This window comes from Miscanthus floridulus, chromosome 9 (genome assembly GCF_019320115.1).
Source record: "Miscanthus floridulus cultivar M001 chromosome 9, ASM1932011v1, whole genome shotgun sequence".
NCBI lineage: Eukaryota > Viridiplantae > Streptophyta > Magnoliopsida > Poales > Poaceae > Miscanthus > Miscanthus floridulus.
This window is the reverse complement of record NC_089588.1, coordinates 75,217,525-75,238,395: the sequence shown is the minus strand read 5'-3', so window position 1 is coordinate 75,238,395 and position 20,871 is coordinate 75,217,525. Positions and strand designations below refer to the sequence as shown.

The 20,871-nt window shown below is 45.2% G+C and overlaps 1 protein-coding gene and 1 pseudogene across 2 annotated transcripts; both read left to right on the top strand.

Annotated features, from left to right (window-relative positions):
* The window catches only part of LOC136480098 (uncharacterized), a 30,234-nt pseudogene extending 28,265 nt beyond the window's left edge, over positions 1-1,969 (top strand).
* A 7,566-nt stretch (positions 1,970-9,535) lies between these two features.
* Positions 9,536-11,885, top strand: LOC136482163 (polyadenylate-binding protein 2-like). 2 transcript variants are annotated; one of them, XM_066479395.1, is made up of 4 exons: positions 9,536-9,878; positions 10,524-10,642; positions 10,810-11,242; positions 11,490-11,885. In XM_066479395.1, the coding sequence occupies exons 1-3, from the start codon at positions 9,626-9,628 to the stop codon at positions 11,167-11,169; spliced, it is 732 nt and encodes a 243-aa protein (XP_066335492.1). In that variant the 5' UTR covers positions 9,536-9,625; the 3' UTR covers positions 11,170-11,242; positions 11,490-11,885. The 2 variants fall into 2 exon arrangements, with proteins under 2 accessions (XP_066335492.1, XP_066335491.1); XM_066479394.1 differs by having other exon boundaries at positions 11,475-11,885.
* The last annotated feature ends 8,986 nt before the right edge of the window (positions 11,886-20,871 follow it).

The following is a 20,871-nucleotide window of genomic DNA, read 5'->3' as shown; positions in this document are numbered from 1 at the left end:
GGATGTACCGGATCGATAGAGTGAATGATCCACGGTACCTCTTTGAATTAAGGAAGTTTATTGCTGCTGGTAAAGCTCACCGTGAGAGACTGAAGCAGATGAAAACCATATGTCCATGTTCTCGTTGCAAGAACCTGAAAGCCCACCGAGACAGCGATGTGCAAACTCATTTGATCATGTATGGTTTCGTCGAGGGCTACACAGTCTGGACATTTCACAGCGAAAGAGTTGGTGCGAGTGGCGGTGCATCTGGAGTGAGCTCTTCGACGCCGACGACGACAGCACCACTGGTGAATAAAGATCCTTTAGGAGCACCCGGCTCCTCATCATCTTCAGTAGCAGCTGCGCCAGCTGATAGTGACAACAGTTGTCGTGATTACATCACGATGGATGATCTAATGCAAGACATAGCCGACAAAGCCGGCGACGGTGGGGATGGTCAAGATACTGTGAGCCAACCCGAGGATGTGCAGCTTGTTGAAGATCTAGTCAAACACTTCGATGAAGATGACGTTGTGTTGGGTTGCCCAAAGTGGTTGGAGAATTTCAGAGAGTTGAAGTAGGCGGCAGTTGATCCTCTCTATAAGGATGGCGGTGATTGTCCGAAGGAGTGCACGGTGCTCCATTTTAACCTCCATATGTTGATGTTGAAGGCTTGTCATGGTTGGTCTGACACTAGCTTCAATGAGTTGTTAAGCTACCTTGCCACCACGTACCCAACGGCTAACAAGGTGCCCGCCAATACTTATTGGGCCAAGAAGCTGATCCGGCCAGTGGCGATGAAGCTTAGAAAGTTTGATGCATGCCCTAACCACTGCATCCTGTATCGAGGCAATGAGTATGAGAATTTGATGAGTTGTCCGCACTGCGGCTTTAGTCGGTACAAGAAAAATGCTGGTTGTCACGTAGATGCAGAAGACAAGGGAGGCTTGCGGGGTGGTCAGAAGAAGAACAAGAAGGGGGCAAAGAAGAGCAGTGCGGCCAAATAGATCTCGGCTCAGCAGGACGATGAAGAAGAGGGTTACACGCACAGAAAAAGTCCAGCACGGTCGGTGTGGTACCTACCCGTGACCGATCCCCTGCGTGCAATATTTGGGAACCCGGACGATGCCAAGCTCATGTCCTGGTATGCATCAGCTGACCGCCTGAAAGACGATGGCAAGCTACGGCACCCATCCGATGGCAAGCAGTGGAAGGATTTCGATGAGGCCTACCCAGAGTTTGGCAAGGAGCCCAGGCATGTTAGGTTCGCGCTGAGTACCGACGGGATGAACCCGTTCGGTGAGCTTAGCAGCTCGCACAGCACTTGGCTCATTGTGCTCACCATGTACAACCTACCTCCCTATCTGTGTCAGAAGCGTAGGTACCTTATGCTGACCATGCTTATCTTCGGACCGAAGCAGCCCAGTAATGATATAGATGTGTTCCTAGAGCCGTTCATGGAGGAAATGAAGATACTATTTGATGTTGGGGTCCAGATGGTGGATGCATCCCGCAAGGAGAAGTTCACACTAAAAGCAATCATCTTTGTCACCATCACCGATTACCCCGGTCTCTTCTCACTGTCGGGGCAGATCAAAGGGAAGACCAGCTGCGTAATTTGCATCGACGAGACCTGCTACACTTACCTTAAGGGATCCAATAAGATGGTGTACACGAGGCATAGACGGTTCCTCGCCAAAAATCATAGGTATAGAAGAAGTATTATGAACAAATACTTCGATAATCAGGACGAGCCGCAGCGTGATCAAACGATGCAGACTAGTTGGGGGACAAAGGTGTATGAGATGGTTAAGGACATGGATCAGGTGGAGTTTGGAAAGAAGAAGAAGCCGCCTGAAGAGGGGCCCAAGCAAACAAGGAAGCAAAAGCAGGACCAGACGGAGGAAGTCCCCACCGCCGTTCCTTTCAAGAAGAAGTCAATTTTCTTCAAGTACCTGTCGTATTGGAAAACACTGAATACACCCCATGCCATCGACTGCATGCACCTGAAGAAAAATGTCTTTGAAAGCACTATCGGTGTCCTGCTGGACATCAAGGGCAAGACAAAGGATGGTATCAAGTCACAGACGGATCTTGTCAATCTGGGCATCAGGCCAGACCTTCACCCAGGATCCCCTCAGAACGGTAAAGTCGATATCCCGGGTGCGGCCTGCAACCTAACGCAAGACGAGAGGACGGCTTTTCTTAAGTTGCTTAGGGGTATCAAGGTGCTGACTGGTTTCTCTTCCAACATCAAGAGCCTGGTCTCCATGAAAGACCTCATAATGACCGGCTACAACTCACACGACTGCCACGTCATGCTGACGGTGTTCCTACCAATTGCGATTAGGGCTATCCGTCCAGAGTACGTGAAGATGGTCATCACACGAATGTCATACTTCTTTAACCGCATCACCCAGAAGGTCATTGATAAGGCTGAGCTGCCTGCCCTGAAGGAGTTCATCGCGGAGACCCTTTGCCAGCTCGAGATGTGCTTTCCACCATCTTACTTTGATATTATGCCACACCTAATGATGCATATGGTCGATCAGATCCATCAACTAGGCCCCATGTACCTACACCAGATGTGGACGTATGAGCGGTTCATGTCCACCCTCAACAGATACGTCCATAACCGCGCTTACCCGGAGGGCTCTATGATCGAGGCATACACAACGGAGGAGGCCGTGAACTGGTGTATGAGGTACATAAGAGATGGGAGGGTGATTGGGCTGCCTGTCCATCACCACAAAGGCAAAACCTCAGGGATGGGGTGCACAGGCCGAAAAGTACGCACCGATGTGGCAAACCGAACGGTGCAAGAAGCTCATTACAGCATCCTTCGTCAGTTAGTGAGCATGGAGAAATACATTGAAAAGCACCTAGAAGAGATCCGCGCCGCTAATGACGGGCAGTGCATGGAGGCATGGGTCCAGAACCATCACAAGAGCAATTTCATAGAGTGGCTCAAAGAGCAACACATACCCCTTGAAGGATGCCCTGATGAAGATACAGAGACCATTAAGAGGCTTGTGTTAGGCCCATCCAGCCAAATCACCACGTGGCAAGGGTATGACATCCAGGGCTACAGGTTCCACACGAAAGACAAGGACAAGAAGAGCTCGGCACAGAACTGCGGTGTTCGATACGAGGGCGAAGAAGAGTCCACGGGCCAGAGGAGGCAATACTATGGCCAAGTTGAAGAAATATGGGAACTTGACTACGGCCAAAACCTACGCATAACCGTCTTCCGTTGCCAGTGGGTCAAACCGAATGCGGTTGCAGTGGACAGTTATGGGCTAACCACCGTGGACCTCAAAAGTATCGGCTACAAAGATGACCCGTGGGTACTAGCAACCAATGTCGCGCAAGTGGCCTACTATATATATGCAGAGGACCCAAAAAGGCATGTGGTTGTGTTCGGAAAGCAGCGGATTGTGGGAGCTGATGGGGTGCAGAGTCCCGAACAATACAACAACTACGCAGAGCTCGAGCTTTTTACCGATCATCCAAAGAAGATCAAGGCCGTCGAGGACCGATTCAACAAGTCCAGGATGATGTCGTGGGCCTGCCCCGACGGTGAGAAGAGGACGGTGAAAGCACCTACACCAAAATGATATATGTATCCCAGAAACATATATGTAATAATATAGCTCGATCTATTGAAGACAAGTTTTGTAACTTATTATTAATATCATGGAACCATACTACTCTACTAGTACTACTGAATCTACTACTACTACTATACAATACTACTCTACTAGTACTACCTATTTCTCTACTTCATCTATTCCTATCCTGTCTGCTACTACTGTCCTTCTATACTACTCCTATACTATTTCTAACAAAACATGAAAACATTGAAGACAAGTTTGAGCTCCAGTAGCCCATTTGATCAAGCAAGAGGCTCAACTCTTGGTATGCCTGTGAAGATCTGAGATCCAAAGAACAGTGGACTATAATGCAGTTTCTTTTTTTTATTCAGCCAATAATGCAGTTAATACACATCCAAAGATGTTGAAATCTTTCTATCTATTTTTTCACCCAGTGACTTGATCAATTAGCTAGTGCTTAATATAGGCAGAGGCAAATTAGTGCAGCAGTATTAACCGTGGTGGGCATGTAACAGCGCCCGCCGCGGTTATTAGATTAATAGCGGCGGGCAGTGTAAGTGCCCGCTGCAGTAAACATTTACCGTGGCGGGCGAATTATATTGACCACCGCGGTTAATCGGTGGCTATATATGTGACCCCCGCCCCCGTCCTCCTCTCCCCGGAACCCTTGCTCCGCCGCCGAGCTCCTCCGCGCTGGGCCCCGTCCCCGGAACCCTAGCGCCGGCCACCGAGCTCCTCCGCGGCCACCGCACGCGCCCCCCGCCCCCGTCCTCCTCCCCCGTGCCCGTGCCCCGCCCCTGCCCCCATCCTCCTCTCCCTGGAACCCTTGCTCCAGCGCTCGCCGAGCTCCTCCGCGCTGGGCCCTGTCCCCGGAACCCTAGCGCCGGCCACCGAGCTCCTCCGCGATCACCGTCCACACGCCGGGCCCCGTCCTCCTCCCCGGTCACCATCCCCGTCCTCCTCCCCGGTCACCGTCGACACGCCGGGCCCCGTCCTTGGAGCTCTAGCCGCTACCCCCTCACTTGGAACCTGCTGCGCCCAGGCCGAGGTAAGAACTACGTTCCAGCATTACCTTAGTTCTGTAATTACATGCTTCGAATCTCAACAGCATTAGGTGATGAATGTTTCTGCAACATGTAGTTGTCTAGTACTGCTGCATTCCCTGATTTAGGAGGTTTAGTTTGTCCATGAGCAGTCATCAATACTATCAGATGAAACTTGTGAACTAATTTTAGGAGATCTTGCTGGAAAGGATGCCTTCTAAATTTGTTTGAGTTCATATGACGTTGCAGAATGCAGTTTCATAACCATAATCAGACGCACAATTGAATTGCAATTGCATAACATTGACACCCAAAACAAGCTCTAACAGACACCTAGTGCTAAACCATTAGCAGTAGTAGATAGACTACAGTAACAGTTCAGTTTGATCCTATAATCCTACAGTATATCTCCATTATTGTGAACTTTAGCAGAATAAAGGATTCAATATAAACTAGTGATTTTATCATTTTTAAGCTTTAGCATACCTTTCCCTGGGCAAATTTGTAATTGCAAAGTGCTGTCCTGAGCTTCATATTTTTCTCTTAAAAATTTACATATAATGTTTGATTGGTGCAAAGTGTTGTCCTGAGCTTCATACTTTTCTGTGCAAGATGAATTTCAGTCAGTAAGAGGCAACTTTATAGAAACCAATGATATGAAGATGACCTTGACTCTCAGGGGAGCTATGGCACCCTCTTGCAGTCAAAATATTATTTTCGTCTTGCCTTGTAGTGTCCATTTGATAGAAAGTGCTGCTCCTCCCCAGTCCCCCTCCCCTGTCCCTGCTACTACCCCTGTCTCTATAATACTATGCTACTATATCTGCCTGCTCCTCTGTACTACACTGTCTACTACTGACTAGTAGTCCACTACTAGTAGTCTACTGCCTACTACTTTCTAGTAGTATACTACTACTAGTATACTACTACTGCCTACTACTAGTATACTGTCTACTGCCTACACTCTACTGCCTACACTCTACTGTCTACTGCCTACACTCTATAGCTTGATGCAAATTTTTTGATTTGTGAAAGTTTTTTGGGATGGCTAGCTACTACTTATCCCCTTACTAGTACTCTACTGCTTGATGCAAAATGGTACTTGTATTACCTATTTCTCTATCACATACTACTGCTATTATTATCAGGCATACTTATATTACCTACTACCTATTTCTCTCTACCACTGTTGTCTTACTACTGCTGCTGCTACTCTGAATTCAACTGAACTGCTATACTACACTTGGTGAATTTTGAACTGCTATACTACTGATCTATGATGCTTTTGGTGAACCATAGCATTTGAATTCAATTCTTTTTGCTGCCTATGATGCCAAAGAAATTTGTGACAAAATTCTGAGCATATGCCACTGCCTATGATGTACCTTGCCTTTAAACTGATCACATGCTAAATTTGTGAGAATTTTGAGATGAATTGGTCACTCTGCTGCAATTTTGCCAAATTTGATATAATTTTGGTGGTGGTGCTACCTATTTCTCTACTTAATCTATTCCTATACTGGCTGCTGCTACTGTCCTCCTATACTACTCCTCCTACTCTACTCTCACCTCCTCTGGTCTTCTACTCTATCTTGATGGCCGAAGGACTTAGCCCTTTGGGGCCGAATTTTGAAACTATCTTGATGGCTTTTGTTTGGTATTTGCAATGATGATTCTTTTCACACTTCTAAGCTGAGGCAGTGGCATATGCAATGATGTGAACCCTTTTATGCTAAGGTAGCGGCGATGATGATCGAGTGCCCCCGCTAAACTAGGATGGCTTGTATACCAGATACAAGCAACACTACTAGAAATGTGTTCATCAATGACGATTTAGTCGTGACGCTTACAAATTTCGTCACAGAACAAGCGCCTTCTATGACGAAATTTCTAGCTTCGTCATAAGTAACAAGTGACGGAGCTTTGGCACGAAGAATAATGACGAAAACAAAAGAATCGTCATAAAACAACAAAACTAAATCGTCATAGATTGTTTGGCTTGTGTACCACCTCGAGGACGTGGCGCCGTGGTCCCACCAGCAGGTCCCACCTCGAGGACGTGGCGATGTGGTCCCACCATTGGGTCCCAACCGCGAAGATGTGGCGATGCGGTCCCACCAGCGGGTCTCAGCCTGAGGACGTGGTGGCGAACAAGTGGGGCAGCGTGGCCCACACGGTCCAGGTGGACCTGCATCCTTCCGCCTCCCTTTTTTTTGCCAAAAAATAGCGCACGCAGGGAGATTCGAACCCGCGACCTACTGCTAGACATGTTGGTGCGTTACCACTGGAGCACTCGCCGTTTTGTGATAAAGGCATGCATGTTTTTCTATTTGTAAACGTATAACATGATAATTGATGATTTTTTTCCTAAAATTTTCTAAAATCATTCTCTATCAATTTATTTTGTTGGTTTTGTCAATATATACATATGAAAAGTTTGAGCAATTTAAATTTTGAATTTTAAAAAAATGCAACTTCAGACAAGATTTTGGTTCCCCAAATGATTTCAGCTGAAAAAGTAATAAATACCAAAGTTGAATAACTCATCAAGATCTACAACTTTTGTATTGGTCATTTCTTCATATGACAAAGTGGTAACGACATTGTTCACAAATGTGACACATCTCTCATAAGGTTTTATAAACTATATGAGACATGTGTAAGATTAGTGAACAATGTGTGCTAAGAATTTGTCAAATGAAGAAATGACCAAAATAAAAGTTATAGATATTCATGAGTTGAACAACTTTTGTATTCATCACTTTTTATGTTGAAATCATTTTGGGTCTCAAATTTTGATTCAAACTTGTTGTTTTTCAAAAATTCCAATTTGAAAGGTTCAAATTTTGTCAAATGACAAGATGACTAAAATAAACGTTGTAGATATTAATGAGTTGAACAACTTTGGTATTCATCACTTTTTATGGTGAAATCATTTTGGCTCTCAAATTTTGGTTCGAACTTGTCATTTTTTAAAATTTCAAATTTGAAAGGAGCAAATTTTGTCAAATGACAAGATAACCATAATAAAAGTTGTAGATCTTGATGAGTTGAGCAACTTTTGTATTCATAACTTTTGCATATAAAATCATTTAGGGTTTGAAAATTTGGTTTGAACTTGTCAAATTTCAAATTTCAAATTTTAAAATGTGTAAAACATTGTCACATCCAAGTTTGATCAAACTTAAATGCTGGAGCATGATTTTAGAAATTTTTAGGAAAAAAACCATCACATTTGGAGTTAGTATGAGGGAGAACAACTTGTTACAAAGTTTACCCACAAATTAAAAAGAGAAATCACACTGTTCTAGATGATCCTTACATGATCTTAGTGAACAGTGTGATTTCTTTTTTTAATCTGTGGGTCAACTTTGTAACTAGTTTTTCTTACTCATACTAACTCCAAATCTGATGATTTTTTTTCTTAAAATTTTCTAAAATCATTATCTATCAATTTATTTTGTTGGTTTTGTCAATATATACATATGAAAAGTTTGAGCAATTTAAATTTTGAATTTCAAAAAAATACAACTTCAGACAATATTTTGGTTCCCCAAATGATTTCAGCTGAAAAAGTGATAAATACCAAAGTTGAATAACTCATCAAGATCTACAACTTTTGTATTGGTCATTTCTTCATATGACAAAGTGGTAACGACATTGTTCACAAATGTGACACATATCTCGTAAGGTTTTATAAACTATATGAGACATGTGTAAGATTAGTGAAAAATGTATGCTAAGAATTTGTCAAATGAAGAAATGACCAAAATAAAAGTTGTAGATATTCATGAGTTGAACAACTTTAGTATTCATCGCTTTTTATGTTGAAATCAATTTGGGTCTCAAATTTTGGTTTGAACTTGTCGTTTTTCAAAATTTCAAATTTGAAAGTTTTAAATTTTGTCAAATGACAAGATGACTAAAATAAAAGTTGTAGATATTAATGAGTTGAACAACTTTGGTATTCATCACTTTTTATGTTGAAATCATTTTGGGTCTCAAATTTTGGTTCGAACTTGTCATTTTTTAAAATTTCAAATTTGAAAGGTTCAAATTTTGTCAAATGACAAGATGACCAAAATAAAAGTTGTAGATCTTCGTGACCTCTACAACTTTGATGTTTATCAAATTTTCATTTGAGATCATTTGGTGTCTCAAAATTATTTTAGTAGTTTTGATTTTAAGGGGGATGCCACATGAAGAAACAAAAGAACTCCTTTTAGCTTCATTGTTAGAGATTTTCAGGACCCTTTGAGTTAAAAATATACAACGTAGCTTACCAAGGACTCAAGTTCGCGGCGCCGTGAGCATCCCACCCCCTCCCCCCAATCACTCTCTCATCCTCGGTCACTCTCTCGTCTCCTCCGTCTATCTCCTCGTCTTCCCCATCTCTCTCGCCGCCGCCACCTTCTCCGCTTGGCCCTCGGGCTCGACAAGCGCGCCGCCAAGAACACGCGCCGCCTCCTCTCTCTCTCTTAGATCAGACATACTTTGTCCGTGCAGCAAATGTCTTAATCAAAGTTTATGGCCTCAGGATGATGTAAATGACCATATACACATTTATGGAATGTCAGCTGCATACTTTGTCCGTGAAAAAAAATTGTGCTAAAAAATATGTATGTTATATAGCATTTCTGATAAATAAAATATAGAGTATATTGCTAGCACCTTCGTAGCAAGCACGTGGAGCCCCCGTTCAGCTCGGACACGTAGGCTTTCCCACGCGTCCCGATCGCCTCCGTCCACTAGCGTCCGTATCCGATCCAATGGCCTCAGAAGATGAAGGTTTTGCCCCAGGCGGTACAAATAGCGCGCCTCCCCCTCCGCGCCGCCAACCGCGCTCTTTCTCTCTCCTCACGATGCCGCCGTTGGGAGCCCTGCCCCGGGAGAGCCCCCAACCCTTATCAAACCCTAAATCAAAAACTACCCCAAAAAAATCCGCAAAAACCCAGAAAAATCCCAAAAATGACCGCTTGATCGGAGATGGTGGCGCAAGGGCAGGCGGCGGCTGGATCCGCGTCCGAGTCCGGCGGCTCACCGGCTGCCTCAGCTGCGGCGGCCGCGTTCCCGGCGACTTCGCTCTACGTGGGTGACCTGCACGAGAGCGTGCAGGACGCGCAGCTCTTCGACGTCTTCAGCCAGGTCGGCGGCGTGGTCTCCGTGCACGTCTGCAGAGACATAAACTCCCGCAAGTCACTCGGGTACGCCTACGTCAACTACAACAATCCTGGCAACGGTGAGAACTCCTCTGCAGTATTCTCGATCTATCGGTTAGTGGCTTCATACGGTTAATATTAAACTTATCTCAAAATAAGGAGGTTAGCCTGCTTCGGTGCCCCCATAAATTAAGGAGGTTGGCCTGCTGGGTGCCCCCAAAAATTGAGAATTACCTTGCTGGATAGATCCTGTGGGATAACTTGAATAGGTGCCAATACTTTAGAGGAGTTGTGTTTTTGTCCTGTGCAAGTGTTTCCTGTGCTGTCCATGTGAAGTTAGTGGGATTTGTTTCATTCTATTGAATTCATGTGGCTTAATGTGCTGTTCGATCATGGGAGATGTTGCCTTGTGATGTTGGATATATGTGTATATATAATGTTGGCTGGTTTGTTGCAACCTCAGATTATGTTATGGACGCCAAAGAACATCTGTTTAGTTACCAGAAGATATATTTTTAAAATCTTATTATTGTGCTCTATCCATGTTATTTATGTTATGCTGAAGAGGTCTGTAAAAACCGTACGGGAAATATTATAGTTGCCCTTTGGTCCTCAATTGTGGCCACTTGCTTTCTGACCAACTCTTCTGCATACTACATTTCACTTTGGAGCCCCTCCCTCTCTTTATTCTTTATGGCCTTGTATTGATCAGAGATTTATTGCAGCTGCACGGGCACTTGAACTGCTTAACTTCACTCCTATCAATGGAAAGCCTATCAGGATCATGTATTCTAACCGTGACCCCAGTTCGCGCAAAAGTGGTGCAGGAAATATATTTATTAAGGTGTGTTCCTTGTTTTTATCCTGTTTGCTGAACTCCTTGCTAGGTCATCTGTAGACTACGCCAACTTGGGACTAGAAGGTTCCATTAGTGGTGTTCTAAATCTTTATACGCCACATTGTTGACTATTCCAGTTGTGATACCTGACCCCCTCTATTCTAATTTGGCAGAATCTTGATAAGTCAATAGACAACAAAGCTTTATATGACACGTTCTGTGCATTTGGGAATATCCTTTCATGTAAAATTGCAACAGACCCCTCAGGAGAATCAAGGGGCTATGGTTTCGTTCAGTTTGAGAGGGATGAATCTGCTCAGTCTGCTATTGATAAACTCAATGGGATGCTTATCAATGACAAGAAAGTGTATGTCGGACCTTTTGTTCGCAAGCAGGACAGGGAAAATGTTTCGAGCAATTTCAAATTCAGTAATGTATATGTGAAGAATCTGTCAGATACTGTTACTGATGATGAGTTGAAGATGTTTGGAAAATATGGGACCATCATCGGAGCAGGTGGAGCATCTCCTTGAAGATGATGATCAAGGAGATAGTGATGATGATGACACTGAATCTGATGAGCAGCCACAACCCCTGGCAACTAAGGTGCTTCTTCTATCTTGAAAGTACTAGATGGGGAATATTTGCATTGCATTTGAATGTTTTTAATCTGTTCTTTAATATATGCCCTTGATTTTAGATGCATCTTGTTTCTTGCATAATCCAATATAGCTAGACATACTTGCTAAATAATAATCCTATGTTGTTGACTTCTACTTGTATTCAGTTACCTGACAACAAATAAATGACTCATGATTGCATACCTATTTGGCATCAGTTTCTGTCAATGCAGCATAGAAGTGAAGAAGCTGAGGAAAAGCTGGCGAGGACACAAAAGGAGATGGAGGAGTACAAGAAGCTGACAGAGATAAACAACAAGGCAATGGAGGAGAACAATGCGCTGCTCAAGCGTATCTTGGCCATCAACAATGCTTCTTCGACATGAGCGCTGCTCGTAGCTGCTGGTTCATTAAACAAGGGGTCTGCTGGTGATTTTGTTTATGTAGTAACTTATGTTGCTGGTGGTTGGCAACTTTTTATTATTTCCTGTGATGTTATTGTGAACTGAGATGAAACTAGTAGTTCAAATGTGATGTCTAGTGAGTTATGTGAACCGAGTTTAGAATTATTGATTAAGTTGTTGGTCATTGGAATACTGGATCTGTTAATTTATGGAAGCTTTTGGTCATTTCAGTATTATTTGCATTCTGTAATGAAATCAGCATTTGCACTTGTGATGAATTATCTGACCTTTCTGTGACGATTTGGTAATTGATTCTGTGACGAATTTCTATTTACTTTAGTGACGAAAATGAGAACCTATCACAGCAAGCCTTGTGGCCCAATAAAAAGTGGACACGTGGACCATCCACATCACTGGCCACGTCAGCTGCCACGTGGTCGGACACGTCACCTACAATGTGGACGCGCCACGTGGACAAGACACGTCAGCTGCCAGCGTGGCAGACGTCGTCTGGCCGCCTAACAGACGGCAAGTCATGACGAAAAAGGGGCTATATCAATCACGAAAATAGATCGTCATAGAAAGAATACACTTCTATGACGACGGCCATTTCGTCATAGAACAAATGCACATCTATGACGAAAATAGACGTTTCGTCACGGTAGATAAAATATGACGCGCATTCAATGACGAATACCATATTGTCACAAATTCGTCATAAAATAATATATGTGACGATTTTGGAGTCTTCAGTGATGAAAGAAGAGCATCATTGATGTACACATCCCTAGTAGTGCAACCAGTTTAAAAGCGATGTGATGACTATGGGGCAAATCTGAGCCAACTACTACTACTTTACTACTCTAGTACTACTCCACTTTACTACTCTAATACTACTCTACTTTACTACTCTATAATTGTGTCTATACAACTAAAATATGTATTCATTGTAGCTTTCCAATGGCGGAGGAACCGATAAGCGAATGGCGCGACCCTACCCCTAGTGCATCATCATCAACTAGCCTCGAGAGCCACGTGTCCGTGACCCCGAGGCCAACAAAGAAACGTCGTACAGAGGATGAAGATGATCCGACCTACCAACCGAGGAACGATGAAGTTGAAAGTGCGCGGTCTCCAAACCCTGAACAGATGCTGGTGGTGCCTCGAGAATTGAATTTCGAGGAGGAACAAGTCGGGGACAAAGAACCCCCCGCTCCATCTCCAACCACTTCAGGCAAGTCTAGGGGTCAGAGGACAAAGCTGAGAAGGGGGGAACACGGGAGGCACCGGAGGGAAATCTACGGCGAAGTCCATGTGATCCATGAGGTGGGACCAGAGGGAAACCCGTTGTCGCCACCCACGGTCCTTGCCAAGTTTAGCAACCAGGTGGCATGTATAGTCAAGGACAAGGTGGAGATCACTTGGGAGGAGTGGAACAATGTCCCGGTCGACTACAAGACACATATCTGGGGTGAGGTGATGAGGAGCTTCCATTATCCCGAGGACGCCGATCTTGACAAGTGTAGGGAGTGGGTCATGCACGTGGCAGGAAGAGCCTTTAGAAACTTCAAGTCCATGCTGACCAGGTACTACCTGAAGCTAGGCAAGTCACCCTGTGTCAAATACACTATGGTGAAGGAACATCACTGGGAAGAGTTCTGCAAACAAAGAACAACAGAAGAAGCAAAGGCAAAGAGCACCAAGTTCAGCGCACTCGCGAAGATGAACCTGCACCCCCACCACTTGGGCATGACTAGGTTTGCTAGTAAGAGGCCCCAGTGGCGGGAGGAAGAAAGGGCTAGAGCTGCCGCCGGGCTTCCCGATCCGTACGACGGTGTATACTTGAGGGCTAAGGACTTCATCTATGCCCGCAAGCCAAAGAAGCTCAAGAGCAAGTTCAATGAGCCCAAGTTCGAGGAGGTGGAGAGGGCTGTCATCGAGGCCGCTAAATCCAAGGATAGCTTCGAGGTTCGCAGGGGCCAGGACTTGCTGACCCTGGCGCTAGGAACCCCCGAGCACCGTGGCCGCGTCCGTGGCATGTCGTCGAAGATGAGCTGGAACTCAATGGAGTCATGGCAATCCGACGCTGCCACATACCGGTCAAGGTAGAGGTACAAGGAGGGCATCTTTCAGAAGGGCTATGATCAAGGCGTGGCCAAAATGATCAGCCAGTCCATAAAAGAAGCCTTCACGAGCAATGACCCAGATATGGTGTCGATGAGGTCAGAGATGCTTCGCTAGGTTGGCGTGGCCGTGCCTCAAGTTCCACAAGGGCAGACACAAGGGCAGCCACTGCCGATGATCGAGGATTGCCCAAGGCACCCCATCGACGCCATCCGGGAACCCATGCGCGTCCAGCTCACGATCCCGTTCGGCAGGGCGAAAAAGTTGACCGTGGGTGAGGGTTACATGCACCCCAAAGAAGATATCAAAGATTTCAACCAAGACCAGATCCCTGCCAACTATGCTGCCATGATACTTACATGGTATGCGACCGAATACGAAGAATTTGAAATGGAATATCCAAATGCAGAAGGGATAACGATCCTTGGAGCTGCCTTGGGTTCCGAAGTCCTATGGAACAAGGACGACATAGACATCATTTTCTCGACGCCGACTTCTACGCTGACGGCGACACCAGCATCACAACCATCCGTTGCAGGATCTTGTCCCCCCGATGATCCGGATCACGGCGACGGCGATGACGAAGGCAACGGTGGGGATGACAAGGGAAGGAACTCACCCCGAGGCACAAGCCCTCACCCTCGTTCTCCTCCTCCAACAACAAGTCCACCTCCACCTCCCGGCAGTCCATCTAAGGGCACGAGCAAAGCACCGGGAGGCACAAGCCCTCACCCTCATTCTCCTCCTCCAACAACAAGTCCACCTCCACCTCCCGGCAGTCCATCTAAGGGCACGAGCAAAGCACCGGGAGGCACAAGCCCTCACCCTCGTTCTCCTCCTCCAACAACAAGTCCACCTCCACCTCCCGGCAGTCCGTCTAAGGGCATGAGCAAAGGACCGGGAGGCACGGAGGAACTGGGGGCAAAGACACTGCCTGCTGCCATTGCGAGCACAAGCCACTATCCTCCACCGCCGGCGAAGACTAAAGGCGACCAAGGGCAGCTCACATACTCACTTGAGTTCGAAAGGTATGGTAGCGGCGAGCATAATTTGCTAATAACTTTTCTTTGCCATAATATGGTACTAACATTTCTATCCCAGGCTGAGATCACCTTTCCATCTATTTCCTGAATCGGATGACTGCCCTGGCCATTACGAGCATGGGAAGTTCATGATAACCAAGGCCCAACTCGTCGACGAGGAAAGGTGGGAGACAAGGAGGTTTCATCTCTGGTACATGGAAGCGGCAAAAGCTGGCCTGCATGGTTTTCTAGTCAAGGTTGTGGCGGAGTACTTCCACTTGCCCGGCAACGATGTAGAACTCCCCGTGGACTTCCACGACATGTATAGACTACTGTGGGAACAAGACTTTGACATCGCCCAAGTCACCTTGTTCTCTATATAAGTGATGAATTGCGAGTTTCACATATCACCTGCCTTTGAATCGGTCAAGACTACTTATATATGCCACGATGGCTTGTCCTTGCAGGTTGATGGCCTATATATCCAAGGAACTAAAACTTGATGTTATCTATCTATCTCCAATGCATATTGCTCAAAGAATCATCATTGCTTACCACCTAGATGATAATCATCCAACCATGAAAGACTTGACCAAGCGACAGAGAGAGGCGCACAGGAAGAAACTGATGGACAATGAGAAGTTGAACATTTCAAGGTACATACTAGGAGCAATGAAGAAGATCAAGGGACATGGGTGTATCCTAGCTGCCTACCACTTTGGGTAAGTCGAAGACATGCCTGTAGAGATAAGTGGGTAGCTAGCTAGAATTATTATTTGTCATCGTAACCTGTATTTTGTTTCAATGGCGCAGCCAAGGCCTCGAGGGTCACTGGGTTACATTTATCATCTACCCTCAGGATGGCAGGGCCTGCGTATTTGATTCGTTGACACTGCCAAACTTAAAAGGGTACAAGGCCTTTGAAGATTGCCTCAAAGTGTAAGTGACTGAACTGTCTTCTCATATGCGTTCTAATGCCCTATCTAATACTAGTATATTTAGTATATAGCGCTTATAAGGAGTACGTGAAGGATCCTGAATGCTATGATCGAAGAACAGAGAATTTTAAGGCTAAGCATAAGAACCGCATCAAAATCAGACGCAACTTTCTGGTAAGTATTTGAAAGGTTTAATTGTGCTTTCCGTTCATATGCGTTCTAATGCCTGTGTTGTAATGCTTGCGTATCGATCATGCAGTGTGCCAAACAACCGGTAGGATCACAAACCTGTGGCTTCTATGCCTGTGAGTTCCTGAGGGTGTGCAAACAGTACAGCAGCAGTTGGAGGGTGCTCAAGAATGGATTGAACTGGTCGAGAGACATGCAGAGCATCCAACACAGCTTCAAGCAGATAAAGGTGGACATATGTAAGTTTGTCTTAGACAAATGCGTGCTTGAAGGGGGCACGTTCTTCCATGAGAACAGCCCGCTAGCGATGTTACCGGAGTACGAGAGGCTGAGGAAATGGCCCACGATGATGCGTCCGCAGGATTACACCTTAGCGCATGTATAACGACTTTAATATGTAAATGTAATGAATTAACGATAACAAGAACGAATAAGTGAATGTATATATATATGTATATTATCTCATGTGTAATGTCTGCATACTTTTTAAGTTAATCTGTAAAATCTGGATGTGATTTGAATTTGAATTTGAATTTGAATTTATATGCCTGCTGTATTTTATTTGAATTTATATGCCTGCTGTATTTTTTTTAACTCAGGAAATAATTTACCGAGGCGGGCAAATAATAAAGCCCGCCACGATTAATCAACATAACCACGGCGGGCCACAAAAGGTGCCCGCCGCGGTTAACCGATTTACCGCGGCGGGCGGTGTAACGTGCCCGCCATGATAAAAGTATATTTACCGCCATGATAAAAGTATATTTACCGCGGTGGGCACGTTATACCGCCCGCCGCGGTAAATCGGTTAACCGCGGCGGGCAAAGCCGCCCGCCGCGGTTAAGCCACGATTTACCGTGGCCTCTAGGCCGCGGCGGACGGCTTTGCCCGCCGCGGGAAACCCAAATCGCCCGCCTCCAGTAAAGTTTATGTAGTAGTGAAATGCAGGAAGCCACGACCACAAATATTATCCCAAGCAATATAGGGTCTATCTTCACACGGATCAAACAATTCTTCAGAGTAATCAAATACGAGCAGTAGCAGTGATACAAGGGATCAGCTTAGGCTCCCTTCGGTTTTCCTGGAACGGGGCGTTCCGCACCTGGAACGGTTCCCGCGGTATACAAATTTGTGAAGATATTGTCTGGCTGGGAATAGTTCTCATGTAACCGAACGGCCCCTTACAGAGTAGATGCAAACCAACTAAGATAAATGTCCTTCCACCCGCGGCCACGATGAATCACAATTAGAAGATGGGGAACTCCGAGAATTCCAAGCTATGCACCCTAGAAGTAACAGCTTGATCACACACTCCATGTAGATCACAAGAAACGGAAAGATAATCTTTAATATGAAGAACCTGATGAACACATCATCTAAGGTTTCACGAGTGGCGGCGGCTGACGGGAAATACTCCACGGTAAAATTCTAATGTGACTCGTACAAAGGGCGATGCCCTCCACGCAGGGCCTAGCTCTCCGACTCCAACAGGAAGACCGAACTACGACTCGTTAACGCACAAGCCCAAAAGATAGACCGGACCCAAACTACTAATACAGTCCGACTTGACCAAGTGCACGCAAGCACAGATAGCCAAAGTTGTGACTTGAAAAATTATAAAATAATCCGGCAAGGTTGCTAATACTCATAATTAGTTGATGTTCACCTTGCAAGGTTCGACCTACTAATCCAGTAAGGTTGCAGATCACGTCTTGCATAGGATCAATTTGCACAAGTAAATTTGACGCCGTTCTTGTCTTCTCATTTTTCTAGCGCAAATTATTTCCAACAAAAATATTACACGCCAATTCAAGGGTAACATCCAGCTCTGTTTCCTTTGGCATCATGGTTTGCTTCACATCAAAAGAAGATGAGCCAAACTGAATAACTTGATGAGCCATGGGCTCATCATCTTAGTTGGCTAGGCGTCGCCTGTTGAAGCACTACAACCTCTTGTGTGTGTGCTCCGAGGAGTTTGTAACTCTCCCTACGTCTAGTAAGAACCCTCAAACAAGAGACTTGATCTCTTGACTTGAGAAGAGGATAGGGTTTGGTCAAACCCAAGCCTTGGTGGCTTCCTCAAAAACTTGAAGTAGGCAAGCCTTAGTGGCAAGCTGTACCATGGGATGAATACGTTGTCCTTGTGTTCTTGCTCTTTGTATTGTGCTCTCTATTGTGTTGGTTGTGATTTTAGGGTTTCTTCCTGAACTACTTGTGATTAAGCTTTCTACCTTGGAGAATTGGTAAACTAGGCTCTATAATCTACTTAGAACCTCAGTAATTTACTTGATCTACTTTCCATTCAGCAGATTTTGAATTGTAGGTTCGAAGTGCTCTAATACGTGGCACCTCTACAGTTGTGTCCCGAACTTCCGCACCCAAGTGTGGCAGTGCCACACCTGTGACTAGCCACTGCATTGAGTTTGATTTTAAACAGGCCTATTCACCTCCCCCTTTAGGCTTCCCTGATCCTTTCCAAAGACAAATTACCACACCTAGATACAAAAGGTAACAAAATGTACTTGAATGAAAGGATTGCAAGAAAATTGGTGAATCACATTAGATATATAGACTATTATGCAATAAAAATATTTGCTATTTCAAGCAAAACAAATATAGTAACTATAGTAATTTTCCATGATAGAGAAAAACTTGTGTATAATTAAAATCTCTATTAAAATAAATGTGAACAGTCAACAGGATAACTTACGAACTAATAAGTGTTGGAACTGTTTGACTAATTTAAAGTAAACTTCCAAAATCTCCATAACTTGATCAGGATATAAGGTATGTAATAAAACATTATTTTTAAATGGTTGATAAACAAATCTAGAATTTCTCATGGTCTTGTTCCTGATGACCCTTCTAGTTCTTCGGATGGTGTTGCTCAAGTAATTGTAGCTGCTGCCCTTCAACCATGCGTGGGCTCACCCCTTGTTGTAGATCAAGGGTTTGTATGTGAGACAGGTTGTACTACATTAATTGAGCTTCAGATGTTTAAGGTTTTGGATCTCAGATTTTAGTCCTTCCCTCACAGCTGCATATAGAGGAGTAATGGAACTAAAGTTAAACTAGTCATAGATAATTCAATAAAGGAACAAAACTTGTACAATAATCGATCATTGAGGAAAACATTGTTAAAAAACATTATCAGTAAGAGCATAGAGATCATAAGTTCATGAGATTAAGTAGCAGTGAAGTCACATGCTAAAACATTTATATTCTATGTATATTACTTAAAGGACAAAATTAGCGCCAAGTTATAACGGAATCATCAGTGAATATCACCAACAAGGGTGAAAACCAGCAGTGATAGGGTCTTTAAAACGGGTGGTCTTGAGTATTCTGCAGTAGTGTGTCACTAGCAGATCATGAGTTGCACATTTGCTGCTTTTGCCTTCATCGTGCTAAGCATGCACTAGTCTATCTTATGATGAGCTAGCCAGAAACTCATGTTTCAACACAAAATTTATAATTTAAGATAATGCATCTTTATCACCAAGGCAAGAACAAAAATTGATACTTGATTTGCAAAGCATTTTAAACGATTCTCGAAAATACGAACATACGAGTGCATCGAACAACTACAGTTAGTGTTGTGAGCAACCTATAGATCATATACACCGACAAATCAATTTATAGTACCACATGAAAGAACCAGGCACAGAGCATGAACTAAGGAATGCTAGAAGAAAGCAAACGGAACAAGACAGGGCATACCATCTTTGAGCATCGTCTGTTGCTCTAGCTCCCCAATGAGCATGCATTTGCATCTCCATCTTTTGTGCCATGAGCGCAGCAGATCCCTCCTGCACCCGTGCATATGTACACGACACAGTGACTGGTGTTATCAGTTTCGAAAAGAAATGTTCAGCATGTCCCTAGTAACTGTGAACTAAGGACAAACCTCTAGCGATTGCAATTCTGCATACATGGATTTGCGCTCCTCCTCCAGTGTCACAATCATGCGCTCCGGGTTCTTGGTGTGCATCACCTTGCGGACCTTTGCCGTTGCGGAGTACGCGCGGTTATACAGAATCCTAAATATATTCAGAAGAAAATATTTTCTCCAATGAGCAGTGACCACATGTAAAGTAACCGACATCTAGAATTGCAATTATTACCTCTTCACCTTCTTTGGATCAGTTCTCAAAAGTTCTTGGAGCTTCTTGTCCTTCGCGATGATCGCCATCTCACGATCGGTGAAAACGATCCCAGCGCCACCTTTGCTGTTGTTAGCACCTGCCCTTGGCAGCGATTGCAGACCAGAAGTGGATGGGATCTTCCCTCCGATGGACAGGTTCAGCATGGAAGTGGAGCCGTAGTTGTCAATGGACGTGCTTCGATCGAAACAGGGCATGCTCCCAGCAAAGTTTAATTAGGGCTGCTGTTGCTGCAGCCCCAGCTGCCGGTAGCAAAGCTAGGGCTGCTGCTGCTGCTGCCCCAGCTGCCGGTAGCAAAGCTAGGGCTTCTGCCGCTGCTGCTGCCCCAGCTGCTGGGAGCAAAGCTAGGGCTGCCGCTGCTGCTGCCCCAGCGCTGCCGGGAGCAAAGCTAGGGCTGCTGCTGCTGCCGCCACCCCAGCTGCCAGGAGCAAATCTAGGGCTGCCTCTGCTGCTGCCCCAGCTGCCCGGAGCAATGCTAGGGCTGCTGCTGCTGCTGCCGCCGCCACAGCTGGCCGGACCAAAGCTAGGGCTGCCGCTGCTGCTTCCCAGCCAGCTGCCGGGAGCAAAGCTAGCAGGGCTGCTGCTGCTGCTGGCCTGCGCTGCCCCAGCTGCCGAAGACGTTGTACCTACTCTCCGCTTCCGACGCGAAAGTTGGTCCCTGGCTGTGGCCTCTGCTGCTCCTAGACCATCCGTTTAGGCCAGGAATGGAGCACGGGATAACATCCTGAATTCCTGATATAGCCCATCCTCATCGTCGTCGACGAGTGATATGAAG

Coding starts and splice junctions, on each gene's coding strand:
- LOC136482163 (XM_066479395.1), top strand. CDS start 9,626: ATGGTGGCGCAAGGGCAGGCGGCGGCTGGATCCGCGTCCGAGTCCGGC. Junction 9,879..10,523: donor CTACAACAATCCTGGCAACG/GTGAGAACTCCT, acceptor GATTTATTGCAG/CTGCACGGGCACTTGAACTG. Junction 10,643..10,809: donor CAGGAAATATATTTATTAAG/GTGTGTTCCTTG, acceptor CTAATTTGGCAG/AATCTTGATAAGTCAATAGA.